The following is a 17,771-nucleotide window of genomic DNA, read 5'->3' as shown; positions in this document are numbered from 1 at the left end:
TTCACTTGGTCTACGCACATTAGCAGTGTAAAGTCATGTGGTATCATTCTCAAACTTTTCCCATTACTCTCAAGTTACTCAATATTGCCTTTACGTTACGTCTTTATAAGGCTATCATCTGCCCGATCTTTATTTACGCGTCACCAGTCTGGGCAAGTGCGAAACAAATATACTGAAGGAGTTGCAAGTCTTGCAAAACAAGTTGTTACGCATTATCACTGACGACCCTTACTTCATATGTAACGAACGTTTGGACCATGATTTGAAAATTGACGTCATAAAGAAATACCTAAACAAACTTAATGTGAAATTCTACAACAAGACAGCAGCGAATACTACTACAAATTTCGCTGCCTTTTTAAATTATGAAATCTTAGAAGACGATTGTTTTCCATTCGTCCGTATGCTGCATATCTTCTGCGGCAAGAAGGATTTGTCACCTGACATGCGGTTTCACCCATGATCTATGCATAGCCGAACTGCCTGTTACGCTTGATGATGTAAATTCGTAAACATTGCATGTTTTTCTTTCTCATGTATTGCCTGGATTGGACATCATCACCTGGAACTTGACGTTATTCTCCCAGTTGGAAGCACGCATCTTCCCTGTAGGGCTATAGATGGCACCAAACGCGAGACGACTCTATCTGCTACGGAGGCAAAGCGCATGTTCTCTACTTTTCACTATTCAAGACCTTCTACGACGGACAGATTTCTTCATTCATTGTTCTCTAGGAAGTACTGCTTAGGCAGTTACGACGCAGAATAGCACTGTAGTATCGCATTCACTTTTCCTACTATTGGCTTTTCTTTCTAGTCTGTCTCACCGCTGCTCTGCATTGTCTATTGTTTTGACATGTTATAAGTGTATATAAATTTATGTGGTGACTGTCGCATCCAGAATGACGTGGAAATCAAGAATATATGTCCTAAGAAATTATTATTAAAAAAATAAAATCATGTGTTTTTTTACCTACAAAGTATTCAACGTCTGCAAGTTTTTTTTTTTTTTTTTTTTTTTTTTTTTTTTTGATATGCAATTTCGCCAGCACCATCTTTTAACATCAGCTATGATTGCAATTATTTGTGTCTTGTGTCTTCTCTGGTTCCGTCATCACTGACATTCCAGTGTTTTCAGTGGAGTTATTCCAAGTTCAGTGTGTAGTATAATATGAAAGATTTTTCAACGACAAGGAAATTAAAAATCAAGATGTTCATGCCATAGCTATTACATACAAATCAATGTTTTGACTAGACCGTGTCTGATAACTATAGCGTTACTCTAAAGACATATTACTGAAAGTAAATCTAAGAACTCACGATGTAATACAGTGAGCTGCTGTAAGTACCCATCTGCTTCCAATCAAGGCTCCACCACATAGATATTGATTTTTTGCATTGATCAAAGCTACCTGCAAAATGAAAATAAATCATTTCTATTAATGCTGATGTGTTTGACTCTGAAAAATCTAAAATTTAGTGGAGAGAGATATGGCAGAGAAATCTAAAATTTAATATAGATAAATTTGATTACTTTTTGATAGCTCTAAAGTTTTCCGTTTGAAATTATTTTCTTGGAACATAATTTTTATGTATAATTAAATAAAATGTATTTTTATATTCGTAAGTTTCACCTGCCAGCACCATTCGCCGGGAGCGGCCGTTTTGCCTCCCACGACCCGAGCTGTTTTCCTCCTCTGGTTACCCTTAATTCCGCAGACGTACATACCCGGTCGTCGACTCGTATCATCAGTGGCTAAAATTACAAAAGTAATAATTAATAATCAATATTTATCAAAATGCTTTAGTAAATATTCTTTCAATATTTATCTTAGAGATGCAAAAGGTTAACTTATGGCTGATATTAATATAATGTATGGAAGGATGGAAAGTTAAATATGTTTTCCATAAATACTAGTTTGCAGAGTGAATATACAGTTAAAGGGTATTAAAAAAATTACTTTCGCTTCTTGTGTTCTGATAATATGGTTCGGTACTTAAGAATCGAAATGTTAACAATTACGAGCTTGGTTTCTCTTCTGTGAGTCTTCTTGTTTAACTACGAGTGAAACATCAATTAACTAAAACTTAGCATTCTAATAAGGAAAACGTAAACATGAACTAGTTTCCGTTAGAAAGATCTCCACGAAGTTATCTCTTACCATACAGAGATTGCTTTCGTGTGCTGTAATGTAATCGATTAACTTAATACAGCAGAAGAAAAAACATGATTACCACACTCCAGGTTAAAGTTGCCAAAATGTTTTTTTTATCTCTAAATCTGGCTAATTACTTAATTTATCTTGGCACTTGAGTTGCCTTTTCTGATGTAGCACAAGTGCAGGAAAGATTCTATACAAGTAATAATGTATTAATTAAAATAAACTGTACTGTTGTTTTGCGGAAATGTCATACTCTCCTTCTTAAGGCACTAGTCGTATATTCTTAACTTCGGTGGAAGTATGACGTCGGTATAATTTTTCGACAGAGCACTGACTATTCCCTTCAAGGCATAAAAACGTCCAGGTTTCCTTTTCTTTCTTTCGTTTTTTTCTTATGATGATGAGGGAAAAATCCAAAAGTCGTTCTTCAGAAGATAAGCAAGAAAATACAGAAATTCCTATGAGTCGCATTCTCAGATTTCTGAATGTACACTTTAAGGAGGAATTCGCTGTCGAGAAGCCACTACAACTCATGAAGGTGGCAAAGAAACAGAGCAGTATTTTACTTCCAGAATACCAGGAAACAGGTAAACAGCGGAGTATCTGCATTAAACATAATGGGAACTTTCCTGAGTAATGTAAAAATAAGGCTTAATGCTTTCACGGATAAAGAATGAAGAAGAACCGGCGATCCTTCTATGTCAAATTGAGTTCATACATTAATATTAAAGGCAATTTTGCTCTTACTAATTATAAATTACTTACTTTTTGATTATATCGTGTTTAATCTACATTGAATACACCCTTGCTCCCTATAAATTGAATAAGCATGAAATATGAAAGCAGAAAAAATTACTCAGTATCATTTTGACACCTTTGTCCTGCGTTCACTTAGCTAGTTGAAATTTTTCTGTTAATAATATGATATTGATCATAATTGTCTTTTTATTTTATAACAAAATTGTATGAATAGCATTGTCACGCAATATAAATTCCAAAATTTTGTTTCCAGTCAACTAACATCTACGATACACAATTTTAAAGCAAACCCAATTTGGTGTTCTGAAACATTCCTTTGTTGTCTTCTTTTGTAAAGGATAACAGACAAAATTTCCTTTGAATTCTACCATCCATTGATCTTGCTTGTGCATTTAACCTTGTCTAGACGCCTGCAGTTTTAACCAAAATTTACACAATAACAGACGACGAAATGTAATATATAGAAATGTTCGCTGAGTTAGAAGCTATACACTTTTCTGTATCTGCGCTTTCTTTTAGCAGATGTCATATATAGTCACTGTAATTATGGTGGTATTTTTACTAGTTTCACCCTAATTTTGGCAGAGCTTGTATTAACTTTGTGTAACTCCCGAATATATTAAAATTTACACTGAACGGTTCATTTTTTTTATCACAATCCCTTTAAGTGGTAGACTAGACTAAATTATATTTTCTATTTTGCGTTTTCTCGCAAGCTAAACAACTCAACATGTTTCAATTTATTTTATTTCCTATGAAATTATTGTTAATAACTTGAGTAGGCAATGAAATTGTAATGCTCTAAGAGCAAGGTAAGATTTAAATAAAGACTAACTTGTTTTCTTCTTTAACATAGAAAGACGGGCAATAAAGGTTTTGTAAATGTGTTTATAAATAAAAGATTTTTACCTAAATCAGGAAAAAAAAGTTTTATATATCATCCATCTCATTCGTTTTTGACAGTTCCTTATAACGGCAAGTTCCTCTTTCAGTATCATAAGACGAACTCTTGCCACATGGCTTTGAATGTCTGAAACATCCAAAAACTATTCTCTCTTTAGGATCGTGTCAAGTGTGAGAAAAGTAGAAAGTTTACTGGAGTAATATTAGCGGAGCAAGGAGTAAAATCAAAGGCTACAACTCCTCTAGAGTGCATAAACTGTTTAATAACGAGGACTGAATGTGGCCAGGCATATCATGAACAAGAAACAAAGAGCCAGCCTCAGTGTATTCTGGACGAACACCACGATTCTTTGCGATTAATTTGACAGAACATCCTTACACGTGTTTGCATTCATTGTCGTTCTTCCTGGATAATATCATTCTCACACTTCCAGTGTTTACGCCGTTACGTGAAGTCGTAAGCTTATCCCTTCGAACAGCATCTTCAGTGGAATCCTGTCCATCTCAAAGCATTTAAACTATTCAAAAATGAACTTTAAAGATACCGTTTTATCTTCCTAAACTTGTTTCAGCATATTTTTACATTCTTTTTTTGTTTTACGAAGCTTGAAACAATGGTTTAAATTCGTCTGCTGCCATTTAATAGCCATTGCTATAATTTTGCACATTTAAGCGAATGTCTATTTCTAAACCTTGATCAGACATGTAAAAACACGTTAGAAGTACTTTTTACTTGCTTCACCTTTCGTGAACTGCTGCGCATATGCATTCCTGACATCATTCTCTAAACTTTACTGTAATACCTTGTACAACTGTTTCACGAGGATACATTAATTTTCTCAACTGTGACATTTAATTTTAACTGCTACACGCTTAACTTACCCAATAACATTTTAAAAACTTTTATTTAACAACGAACTAACTTAATCCAAATCAGGAGCGGCAAACATTTTTTAAAGAGTCAGTTTGTAGAGACATTAGGTTATTTTGAGGCCGGAGAGATGAAAAGTTAGCAACACCTTCACAGGGAATCGAGCCACGGACCTCTGGAATACGCGCCCACGTACAGACCACCACACCACGAAGGCATGCCAAGAAGGCGGAGAAAATACCTTTTAAGTTTACAGTGGCTCACGTTTGTTGTACACATGCACTTTTGAAATTTATTTGCATAGATCTTCTACTAAATATTGAAACACAGAATTCTAAGTTTTTTTCTTACACATTACGTTTTCTTCTATTTTAAGCCTTGCTTGTAACAAAATAAATATCGTGAAAATATTAATTGTAATAAAATAATTTGTTCAAAAAGTGTTAATCGATAACTCACATAATAACTTTAAATTTTTACTGAGATGTTTTGTTAGAAGATGTTTCTCATTTTCCTACTTTTTTTTTTTTTTTTCTTCAGATGAAAATACATTAAAAGACTTACTGCCCGCATTTAGAAATTAAGATTTGTTTAGCAAAATATATTATCAGTTCCATATCTGAACTGAACATAGCAAGACGATACTCCAAAAATTGTTCATGTAAAGCGTTCAACTATCTATGCTGTTACGAAACAACGGAAATTGTGCGGATCTAATAAAAACCGAAACAAGATATGAAACTTAGTGTTGTAAGAGCTTACAGCGTATTTATAAAACAGTTTGAAAGAAAAGTTAATATTGAAATTATTAGAAGGATCATTAGGGCATAGAGATACAATGGGCTATCAACAAGAAGTTTTCGTCAACAAGAAGTCAAGGAAAATATTTCTGGCATTCGCCCAATCCACGATATATTTATAGAAGTCAAAATGTAATATATTTAGGTCCCGATGGGAAAATTAATGTTTGAGGAGACCTGAATGCAGAATTGAATCCGAAAAACCGCTTGCCTACTGTTAAGCACGGGGTATGGTAGCATAATGGTTTGGGTATGTTTCGCTTTCTTTGGGAGAGAAAATTTAGATTTTATAGAAAATAACATGAATCAGTATAAGTATATAAATATTCTTAATAAAAACCTGAAAGCATCTGTTAGGAAACTTGAAATGCAAAATACATTCAAGTTCTTTTAAAATAATGATTTTAAACATACTGTCCGAAATGCTCGCTTAAGGTTATATATAACTGTTCTATACTTAACAAAACGCCATATTTTCCGTACTTATGTCCTATCAAACACGTATGGAGTGAGTTGGAGAAAAGAATAGGGAAACACGATATTAATTTGACAGATCTACTGAAAGCAAATTTTACGGTGTTGGTGTATTTAATTATGGCAAAGCACACGAGGGCTATCTGCTTAAGGGGAGGGATGCCTTTCGTGGAGAACTTTCTAAGGGAAACTGGCTCGTATACACGTTACACATGGGGAAAACCACGAAAAAAACACCCATGCAGCCAGCCCGTTCGCGGGATTCGAACCTCGGACCGAACTACCAGTGTTCAGCGACTTTACCGCTCGGCCGCTGTTGGGCGCAGTTTTTAAGGAGGACTGGAAGAAGAATGCAACATTCTTACATGAAAATATAAGCTGAATTTATGGCAAGGTGCATGAAAAGTGTAATTTTAACTGAAGGATATCCAAAGAAATAATGAATGTCTGTCTCGTTATTTGCATGTATTAAATACAAACTGTTTGTTCAAAGTGCCTGAATATTTATACGAGTTCTGTTGCAGGACATCTGGAATAACTTAGTCTGTTTATCAGAAACGTTTTGAATAAAATGTTTCACATTAAGGAGGTTTAAAAAAGATGATGGTATATGTGAAAGAAAAATAAAATCGTTTTGCTAATACTTAGTAACTGATATTTTCAAATAAAATTGGAAAGCATATGTGTCAGAAACAGTGGCGTACGTAGAGATCTTGGGCCCCTGTGCAAAAAATTTTCCTGCCTCCCCAATAAATTTACTGTGCTTAAAAAGGAAGGAAGAAAATCTAGATTTGCGGAGATTTTTAAATAAAATCCGGTAGGTTTTACATGCAAGCATATTTCGAGTTTCTATATAAAATGCGCCAATTCAATTTTTTCGCTTAATTTAGAAAGCTAGTAAATAACTGGTTATGTTATAAACTGACAGACAACATGATAGGTAAAACGTACAAAAAAGAAATTGCACTAATATATAGCGCTCTGTGATCAAACTGAGCTTACGAACATGACTTATGCAATAATATAAAAGTCATAAATAAGAACTTTTATAATGCAAATGATACATTTGTTAAATATAAAACATATTTATCATAAATTTCATAAAGAAAACTATTTGAACATACAATTTTTGTAGAAAATATGTATAGTAAAGTTTCCCCCCTTTCTTTTAAGAAAACTTTTTGGTATCGAATACATGATTTTTATCGTGTACTTGAATTCATGATTTTTATACATGTTTTAAGTTTAAAAGTGTAAATGTAGTCCATCAGGAAATTCATGGGCGCCTAAGCCTTCGGGCCCCTATGCGACTGCATTCCTTGCATACTCTTATTTACGCCACTGGGCTGAAACTGAAGCTGCCACTGAAAATTTTTTCTTGTGGTGGCCGGCTGCGCTAAATGTTATGTTAGTAAGTATTTAGGAAATACCCTCATATACGTCCTCAAGTAACAAACATTGTGTTGTATTAACATCAAATAATCTTTCTATAAAACTGGTCTTAGTAATACAAAAATGTAAATTATGCAAACAGATTTTGTTAACCAAGTTGCTTTGAAATTATTAATATTATTATTATTATTACAGTACAATGAATTTAAAGTCATCTCAGAATGTATAAATTTTAGAAACTAAATTTTTTAAATTCACTTAATTACAATAAATTATCACTATGATATATTCAAAAAAGAAAGAGTTTGAAACCAAATTCTGAGTTGTTCTTTTTATTTTGTGTTTGTAACTAACGTATTTAAAAGAAAAACGTGCAATGAGAATTTTCTGACGCGTATATGTATTTTAGCTAGTTATATTTTGTTAACAGAAACAAGCATATTAGCTTTTATAAGAGCGTAAATTAATGAAAGCATTCAGGTAAGAACAGAAAATATACCTAATTTGAAAGAAAGATCTGTTTAAGGCGAGTCCGTTCTTCTTTAAAGATCGGTTATTGTTTAGATGATATCCAGATTAAAATTACATTTACCAAAGTTCTCACTTCTTTTCAAAATGTCTATAATAATCGACAAAGGATCAGAAAGTAAGCAGAGATAACAAAACTTGTAATTGATATTAAGAGCTGTTTAGTTAACAATATACAGTATATCAAAAAAAAAAAAAAAAAAAAAAAAAAAAAAAAAAAATTCTGAAACAGAGATGATGTTCACCTATCATTTCGGTTAATATATGCAGTTAGTAATAAGATAAATCGAAATTTTTAATAAATTTTAATTTCTTTTCCATCGGGAAATCTCAAAATGGCATTTATCATTTATAGATTTTAATATTTCTTAAAATTTCTTAGTGAACACAGACGTATGAGAAATATTGTACAGTTTTGTTCACATGAATGCCTTCGAGATGTATTTTAAGTATAAATTGTTTTCTTTTTCCTGGTTCAAGAATTAAAACTAAATAGATGATGGTATACTGTATGGAAATTTCTGTTCTTAACAAAATATAATATATTTCTTCTTACATTTTTACTTTTAATTGATTCTGGGTAATTTCTACATTTAATTAGTTTAATTAATTCCTACTTTTAATAAATACTAATTTATATAAAGAATTATATTCAGTTTATACTCTGAAATAAGATGTACGGTTTTGAAAACGTTTGGTTTGATATGAATAAATTTAGTAGAAATGATTAATTGAAACAATAAATTGTTTCTTCTGATGAGGATATGATTAAAATTAATCATAAAATTCAACTCATAACATATTATAAAAATAACTACATTAAAATACTTAATTACAAAAATACCTACATTTAACATATTACAAAAATGACTACTTGAAATGAAGAAATTAATATATGTTAATTTACATATATTTTATAAATGATGGAGAGAAAACTTACCATCTGTTTTACTTCCACTATCTGGTTTTACTAGTACTAAAGCATTCCCTGTTTTTAAATGCTCTTCGTACTTTTCTATGTGTTCTACAGATGTGCAGCACATAGTTCCTTCTTGTTCACAGGCAAAACCATCGTAAATAGCATTATTTCCGAAACAAGTGAATCTCAAGAACGGTGCAATACAAGATCCCGGACAAGCAGGTTTAACTTTTTTACTTTGTTCTACTTTAACATTTTCAGAATTAATATCTGATGAACTTAGAATGCTTTCCTCAGACATGTGAATAGGCTCAATCTCTGGCGACAATGTCGCTGTTTTCTGAGCTGATGAAGACTGTGGACGTAGTTTCAAGGGCCGTTGGCTTGGTATAGGCCTGAAGGATTCTTGATATGGTACAAATGTTGTTTTCATAGGATCCTGTGCTTGAGGTACTACTTCGTGTACTGTGTCTACTTGGCCTGTAGGTTTTGTCATATGTAACACGATAATTGTTGACGCATTTGGCGCACCACTGGGTGGAGATAGTATGGGTTGAGAAAATTCCGGAGAAGGAGGCGGATGAAACTTTTCCAAATTAGGGGGCTTTTGGGGAAAGCCAACTGGAATTGGCCTCAAACTATCTGGTGCAATACCTATATTACTATTAACAAAACGATCATGAGAATTATGCTGATTTTGTTTATTTGTAAGTTTACTTCCTTGTTGAATCTGAGATGAAGAAGCAGAAGGAATAATACGCACTGGTTCGTTCTCAGATGCAGGTTTATTTGGTAAATAATCGGATGGATTCCTTATAGGTATATGAGTGATATTTGGTTTCCTTCTATCGAAATTGTATGAATTTTGTTCCTCCTCATGAGGAGATATGTGGGGAGAGTGGGGTGCCATAACTGTTAATCTCACTGGTTGTTGGTTTTCGATTCCGATATTTATTGTTTCAGATCCATGTGGAAAATGCTGCTGCTGATAAGGATTATTACCATAATTCACATTTTGTGGATAACCAGGTTTTACGGCTGGACCATTATCTGATGATGGAACTTGGGGTGCAACTACGTATCCTGGATAACCTGCTGCTATGTAGCCTTGATTTCCGCCAGCTTGGTTGTGGATATGCGGAACAATAAGTGAAGGCACAGGTTTTCCCACAGGCGGAACTTGTGGCCTTTGTGGATAAGGGTGAGGAATGGGAGGAGGCCGAATGTGGGGTATATTATTTTGAGATCCCAGAGGTATGGCCTGATATTCAGGCTGCGAAGCAATGGGACGTAACAGAGGAATCTGGGGCGCATCACCATGCAGGTGGTCTTTCAAATCTGGTTGATAACAGCAAATAAAATCTCCCTCACAACCTGTTTGCGGTATAATTTCAGAGGGGTAGTTACACATGTCTTGCAAAAAAGTAGGAATACATGCTCCAGGGCAAGGGATATCAGATTCAAGAGAAACCGCATCTGCGGTCGACGGTTCCGTTTCTACTTCATCATTGCTAATGCAACATCTACCATCGTTGGCACAATAATAATTTTCATTCACAGCATCACACAAGAGGCTAAAAAGAGGGGCAACACATGATCCAGGGCAAGGAGGACTAGGTGGTAAAGTCGAAGGCTCAGGAGTTACAGCATTCTGAATAGGCTTTGGGTTTTCATGTATATGCTTATCATTGGGCCTTGTAACAGGTTTGTAAGTAGTTGTAGGAGGCACTTGCTGTGGTTCCTCATCTTGATTTGAAGAACAGCAAGTTGTACCCCTTTCGCACTGCCCTTCAGGAAGAGTACCGCTGCAATATCGAACGAAAATATTTTCTACGCAAATACCTGGGCACGGCCGAGGTTTTTTAGTCGTCTGTATAGTTTGTGGAGTAACTGTCTGGGATGCTGTTGGAGGTAATGCAGATGGCTGTGGCTGGGATGATTGCTGGGGATTATTGGAAGCCGTGTTTTTATCGGCCTGTGTTGTCAAGAGGTATACATTATATTCTGCTGTTGTCTCTGTAGAAGTTTCTTCAGGAAGAGGAGCAGAAGTTTCCACTACAGTTCCAAAGTTAAAGTCACTACTGACGCAGCATCTCAAATAAGATGCACCGCACTGAAATTGTTCTATAACTTTACTGCATAAAATAGAAGTGAGAGCATGAACACATTCTCCAGGACATGGTAGCTGTGGCTGATCGCTGTTTGATTCGTTCCTAGGAGCTTCAGAAGCTCCTAATAAACCTAAATTAAAAATAAACATGACATAAATTATGGATCTGAAAATTACAAAATTTAAACTAACGAATTAAAATAAAAAAATAGCTCACATAAAAGGGCTTCTAAGTGTTGCGAAAATAGTTGTATCATTAACATCAAAAATACACTTCTCTGCTTAGATCTAAAATGCTACATTATTTTCCTCACACGATTATAATAAATATTGCACATTATTTATAATTTTTCAAATTTACGGCTAGAGCGTGAAATGATTTTCTTATAAGCGGTAATATGGTATGGTGAGCTTATATTTTAATGAAGTACAGAATACTTAAATACACAACACAAATAATAGATAAATCAACTATTTCTATATAAGATATTCATTATGTTCCTTAAAAATGCCATTCCATGTAAATGCATGTTGCTAGGAACAAAGGACTTGTACAAAAAACTGGAATATATATTAAAATATAATTGCTACAAACATGTTTATTAAGAATACCACAAACTGATCAATATCATTTATAAATTAATATTTCTTACTCACTATAGAGCACAAACATAGAGTACAAGAACTTTGATTACGTTTCCTTTCCAAATCCCCATAAATTCTACAGCTTAAAGAAAGTTTAAAGTTCTGTATTAAATTCTGAAGCTGCTTAAATTTAAAAAAATACTGTTTTTCAGCAATAAAAATCTTACTTGTTTGTTAATATTTGTAAATAATCTTTTCACAATGATATGTTCTTGATAAATTACATGTGAAAGCCTTTTACTTCATCTTAATATTTTAATATATTTAAATTTGTTTGTCTTATCATCTGGAATTTTACAGATACAGTCTAGCTTTCACCTTAGAGTTCACCTTAGCTGTTCACCTTAGAGAATTTTTGTGCGTCTTTTTCATGTTCTTTAAAGGTGTAGAAACATTAGCTATTTTTTGGAAGCAGGAATGATGAAACGTCAGCAATGCCTTCGCCGGGAATCGAACCTCGGACCTCTCAAGTACGCGCTGCAGACCAACACACCGCGAAAGCTCGCTAAGAAGGCGGGAGAAATACCTTATATACTCCGCCTTTTAAAGGGCGACTGGGGTTTTTAGGGGACCCAGTCGCAAAATCCTGGGTGAGGAGAATCATCATCCAACACCCTTTTAGTTCGAGCGTCACTTTAAAGACATTAGGCATTTTTCGAAAGCAGGAGAGATGAAAAATTAGCAGCTCCTTCGCCAGGAATTGAACCACGGACCTCTCAATTACGCGCTGAGCGTGCAGACCACTACACCACGAAGGCTCGGTAAGAAGGCGGGAGAAATACCTCATAAAGAAGATCCTTAAGACACAATGTTTAATGATTTTTCTTATTTACTATGGTAATAAACCATTATGCCTTCGTTAAAAAGTGAAATTGAAATTTAAAAATAAATTTTAAATATTGAAGTTAAATACAGAGTTCTCTAAAGATGATCTAAGATTAGAATTTGAATTTGTACATGCTTTCTGAGTCTTCTTTACAGATACTGTAACGCATTAGCCTACTAAAGTAACATGCAAGGCCTCTAGAAAGCAGCATGCGTTTGATAAAGAACGAAAGAATTTAATTAAACAAAGTCTTTTATTTTGGATGTGATTATTTTAGGATATTATTTCAATAAATCCCCATAGCACTGAGCCACGATACCTGAAAACAAGCTTTAGCATAACCTTCTCTTACATTTCTGCCGCTTGTCCATTGCTTATTGCCATTTGTCATTAGTCGGAACTCTTGTTGTGGCGTTCAGCTTCACTTTGACAATTTCACTTAAGTTTTACTAACATTGAAGCTTATTTCATTTGCCAAAAGTTTATGCAAATGATGAGCAGATGAAAGAGAATTTAAAAGCTAATTGATTAACTGCAAATCATGCTTAGCGATGGAATGAACGCAGGCGTGCTGATTGTCAGAAATAAAGCCGTTCTATATATCAGAAATTGCAATGGTTTCCGTTTTATTACTAAAGGTTGCTAAATGTCATAGCGATTATCTGAAGGAAACAATCAGATATGTTGTTCGAGAGCAATTGTATTTGGTGACTGTAATGCTTCAAGCTGCAATGCGCAATACTGCTGTTTTCTCAATAGCAAAATTAATATGGCTGTAGAGAAGAAATCCACCTTTCTTTAGTTGTAATAGATTACACAGCTTTAGTTGTAACTTACCAACAGTGGAAAAGTTGAGTATTTATTTGAAATTTACATCTGTGATTATGTACAAATTAAACATCGTCAAGAAAACAGCTGACAATGACAAGTAACTCTAGAAAGTACTGTTAGATGGACATATTTTCAGAATAATTTCGGTAGTAGAGTTATATCATGTAGTCAATCACACACAACAGCTGCTCTTTATGTAGATGACGACACTAGAAGAAGGTTTGGTAGCTAATGGCCTACGGCCTCTGACTTCAATCCTCAGGGCTTATTATCTTTTTACAAAATAAAAAGGTTTTTAAACAGAAAGAGTTCTTCTGGTAGTGAAAAGCTCCAGTTAACAGTAACTGCATTTTTCGAGGTACGGCCGACAAATGTATGCAAAAACTTATCTGCAGTACGATAAGTGCCTCTTTTTCATACGTGCTTATAAGAATTAATAGCCTCAAAAATGCACCTTCAAAATAAAAACATTAATTAAATTAATATCTTTCGTTTTTTTAGTACTAAGCAGGTACCACTTTCCGGATAGTATAACAAGTTGATGGTGGACTCTTTTCTGACATCAAAAAGCGAATTAGAAAAGCGAAAAGAAATACAAATAACTGAAAAAAAACTCATTTTTGCAACGCATTTGTTGATTGCCTACATCTGTTAACTATTCTCCGAGCATTTAGGAAGGAATGCTTTCCAGTAAAATACCGTAATTAAACATGATCAATTCCTAGGGACTTGAGGATAGATTTCCACCGATAATAGCAATAGTAACAGTAATACTACTAATATACGTCATTTCTACGAACATGAATTTGCATATCAAATTCCAAAAATTCTGTTTCTTTTTACAAAGCGAAACATAACGCCTAATTTTGAGCTGAATTGTCAATTCATATGATCGTTAAATGACAATTCCGTTTAGTGACTTGATGTTTCGCGCTGCTTATCATGTGTAATATCCGGGCCATAGAGGAGAAAATCCGTTTCATCCTCAAAATCAGGACACGTGGGAGAAAATAAAAATATATTATTTTCTTATTGCGAAACAGTGATTTTATGAAGAGAAGGTTTCAAATTCAACAGACCGAAGGGAGAGTTTTTTTCGTCGCTTAGTTACTCAACCATGTTGGAACAGCCCTCAAGGTTCCAAGAGCTCTAAATTTGATGGTAACTTTATCCCATGGCGATGTAGATCTATAGATTCATGTAGAAAAATGTATTTTTTGTGTCTCCAATGAACAAGAATGAAGAGCCAAAAAACGTAATTTCCATATCAGACACGAAATTATAGGTATTTAAAAAGGTAGTCAATAAGATTAAGATTGAGGAAGCATCCTGCATAGTTTAAACGGTATTTTAAATATTCGTATTGCTTGAAGCTGAAATGCAAACTTGACATATCAGTTCAAAAATATTTATGTTTGAGCTTTTTTCATGTGGTTTTTCAAATTTTAAAATAAAAATTTTATTGGGTATTTATAATAATAGGAAAATATACAAGAAAGTGAAATTTTGAAAATATTCAATTAAACTTAAAACAATTAATTTTAATACAAAAAATTAAACGCGAACATTATTTTTATCGTTCATATTAGCTTTATTACCATTACCGTTATTATCATTTTTCAACATATGCTTTTATTCTGTAAAATTTAGCTAGGCTAGAAGTAGTGTTCGAATTTTAGGCGAATTCGATCCTAACTTTTATTCTTTCACTCAAGCCGGACTCAGAGATTTTAATCACTCAGTATCTCATTTTGTTCGATCATTTGCACGAAGACATAAAATGATGACCATTCTAATGTGACGTATATTTTAGTACATGTGCTTTTGTTTTGTATCTTTATGTTATTCTGTTTTACCATAATTGCACTTTTAAAGTAAAAAGTAGGATTTTTAACCAGAGTGAAATGAAATTCGCTTAAATAGTTATGAATTGAAAGTTGTAATAAAGACTATTTAACTAGAGTGAATATTATGCGAAATTAATTACGAAAATGCTGGAAAATTTAATTACGAAAATGTAGAACTGAATAATCACAATCATCACACTGAAACGTATCTTGCTGCATAAATGAGACACCCGAAAAGAAATTATATCCCCCCCAAACAAAAACTGACAGGACGAGAAAAATTTATAAGAAACTGATGTGTTTTTTAAAATGATTGATAACGAAACGAACTGTTATAATTACTACGCTTTATAAAATATTTTATAAAAAGGCTGTTATAAATTTTAATCAAATTTATTTTATAAAATTATTTAAGTAATTTTTACAAAATATTTACAAATAAATAATTATAAGGATATTTCATAAAATAATATTTATAAATAATAAGAATTATAAATGACAATTTATAAAATATTTACAAAATTTTATCATCCTACATTACATTTTATTATATTAATAAATAATTTTATATTTACTAGTATATTATAATTTATATATTATTAATATAATAATTATTTCATGGTTAAGTTCAGTAATAGTTAGCATTTTGATTAAAATTAGACGAATTAAATTCTAAAATATCTAATGAATCTAGTAAGTAAAATGTCTTACAATAACAAGAAATGTGGAATATTCTGTAACATAGGTAATGAAAGTTCGTAATGTTCTGTTAAATAGTACATGCCGAAAAAGTTCGTATGCTAAAACTTGGGTGCACTTTTAATTACTGGAAAATGCATTCTAATTAAAGACAGTTAATAGTAGCAAATACATTCAAGCAAGGGTAATTTAATTTCTTAGAAATCATCAGCAAAAATATGTAGGTATTCTTCAATATAATAGGTTCGAATTTAGCAAGCATGTTGAATCTTCGATAAGAATGCCTTCAGGATCCTGTGTGTGTGTGTGATTATGGCAAAGCCTCGAGGGCTATCTGCCTAAGAGGAGGGATGCCTTCGTGGAGGACTTTCTAAGGGAAACTGGCTCGTATACACGTTACACATGGGGAAAACCCGAAAACGCCCATGCAGCCAGCCCGTTCGCGGGATTCGAACCTCGAACCGAACTACCAGTGTTCAGGGACTTTACCGCTCGGCCGCTGGTGGGCCCCTTCAGGATCCTGAGATATATTATTACCATTACAGTCTGTAATGTTGAAATTAAAACGGTTAAGCATACCGCGAATAAAAAGTAAGTATTTTTTATGCATGGTACCTAATTAGATTACACTGTTCATACAGAGAAAAAAGCAACTGCATTTAATCTCAGATTCCCGGGTGAAGGCATTTTAAATCCTCTACAATTCATTAAGACATTCAGTATCCGAATTTCCTCCGATTCCCTGCCATTTCCTCGAATGTTATTGGCAAAGATGTATAAAATAATTTCCAGGAGAAAACGCCGGAGCAAAATTCTCAAATTTAGTTACGATATAGTTACGAGATGTGATAAAAGTCTTATGACAATTCACTATTCTTCTGATTTATTTCTTACTGAATTGTTTGCAATATTTCTAGGATTTCTAGGATTCCTCCATTTCTAGGACGTTATTATGTTAATTCACATTTGCAACTGTTATAACACCTACGGTAGATCACATATTTTTTACAACGATATAATTCCAAATTTCAAAGCAGAACTCTAATGGTATAATCAGATTTATGGGCCCGAAACGCAATAAGAAACCTTTCTTAGAATCGCGTTCTTTTCAGATAATAGAAGAAAGAACTCTCAGAAATACACTATACAAAAGTAGAACCCTCATTTGAATGATTGTCCCATGCTACAAATCTTCCAGCATAGTTCATTCTTCAGCATCGAAGAATATTGCCGGTACTTACGTAAAACCGATCCCTTTGCAGAGTATACGCCTGCCATTCAACCCAGTCTTGGCAGAATAGTGTGTCTTAAAATTCCTTATTCCATTTCGCGTTTGAAGGTATGGATATAAGATAAGGTATTTTCTCCCTCCTTCTCTCTCCTCTTGCCTTCGTCGTGCAACTGAAAAGCACGTCTGACTAGTAATCGTAACGTCCGAAGTTCAAGTCCTGACGAATACACTACAAATTTGTTGCGTCATTTTTTCCAAAATGAATCTAATGACTGTACTTGTTAGAAACGCGGACATGCTTAAGTTCTGCTCGCAAATCAATGACTGTGTCTGTCAATCACTCCATTCTTGACCCATTTCCTATTCCTATTCAATCAAGGTACTCATCGATCCTATAGACGGTTAAGAGCTCGTATTCAAACTAAATGAGGTGCTACAACACACAAATCCTTCGCTGTTTTAACTGTTTTACCCGAGTAAACGACTCCAGTGCTCCGAGATCATAATGACATTTTTTCCTTATTCGGGTACTACTATGTGATCATGTAAAATAAGCCATGTTAACTTATGGGATCTACTTCTTTTAGGCCACATAAACTAATCTAGATCCTACTAATGAACCTGGCGTCTTCTCGCACAGAAGAAGGATGAAAATAAACATTATTAATTTCAACTATGAACAGAAAGAATAAATCCAAAATTAAAAAAAAAAAGAATACTGCTGGTCTAGCACTTTAAGTTACGGCTAATCTAGGTTGACTCAATAAACCTAAA

General features: G+C 33.7%; 1 protein-coding gene across 1 annotated transcript in view; it reads right to left on the bottom strand.

Moving 5' to 3' along the window:
- Nucleotides 1-17,771, bottom strand: part of LOC118184358 (uncharacterized) — a 53,935-nt gene that overhangs the window by 17,387 nt on the left and 18,777 nt on the right. Inside the window, exons 2-4 of the mRNA XM_035354017.2 lie at nucleotides 8,830-11,049; nucleotides 1,635-1,756; nucleotides 1,321-1,412 (exon numbers count right to left, since the gene is read on the bottom strand). Of these exons, the coding sequence (XP_035209908.2) occupies nucleotides 1,321-1,412; nucleotides 1,635-1,756; nucleotides 8,830-11,049 (2,434 nt within the window). The remainder of the gene's footprint in view (nucleotides 1-1,320; nucleotides 1,413-1,634; nucleotides 1,757-8,829; nucleotides 11,050-17,771) is intronic.

Source organism: Stegodyphus dumicola, chromosome 1 (assembly GCF_044657685.1).
Source record: "Stegodyphus dumicola isolate Sdum_Otavi_A_Nest chromosome 1, ASM4465768v1".
Lineage (NCBI taxonomy): Eukaryota > Metazoa > Arthropoda > Arachnida > Araneae > Eresidae > Stegodyphus > Stegodyphus dumicola.
This window is presented reverse-complemented; position numbering and strand designations above follow the sequence as displayed.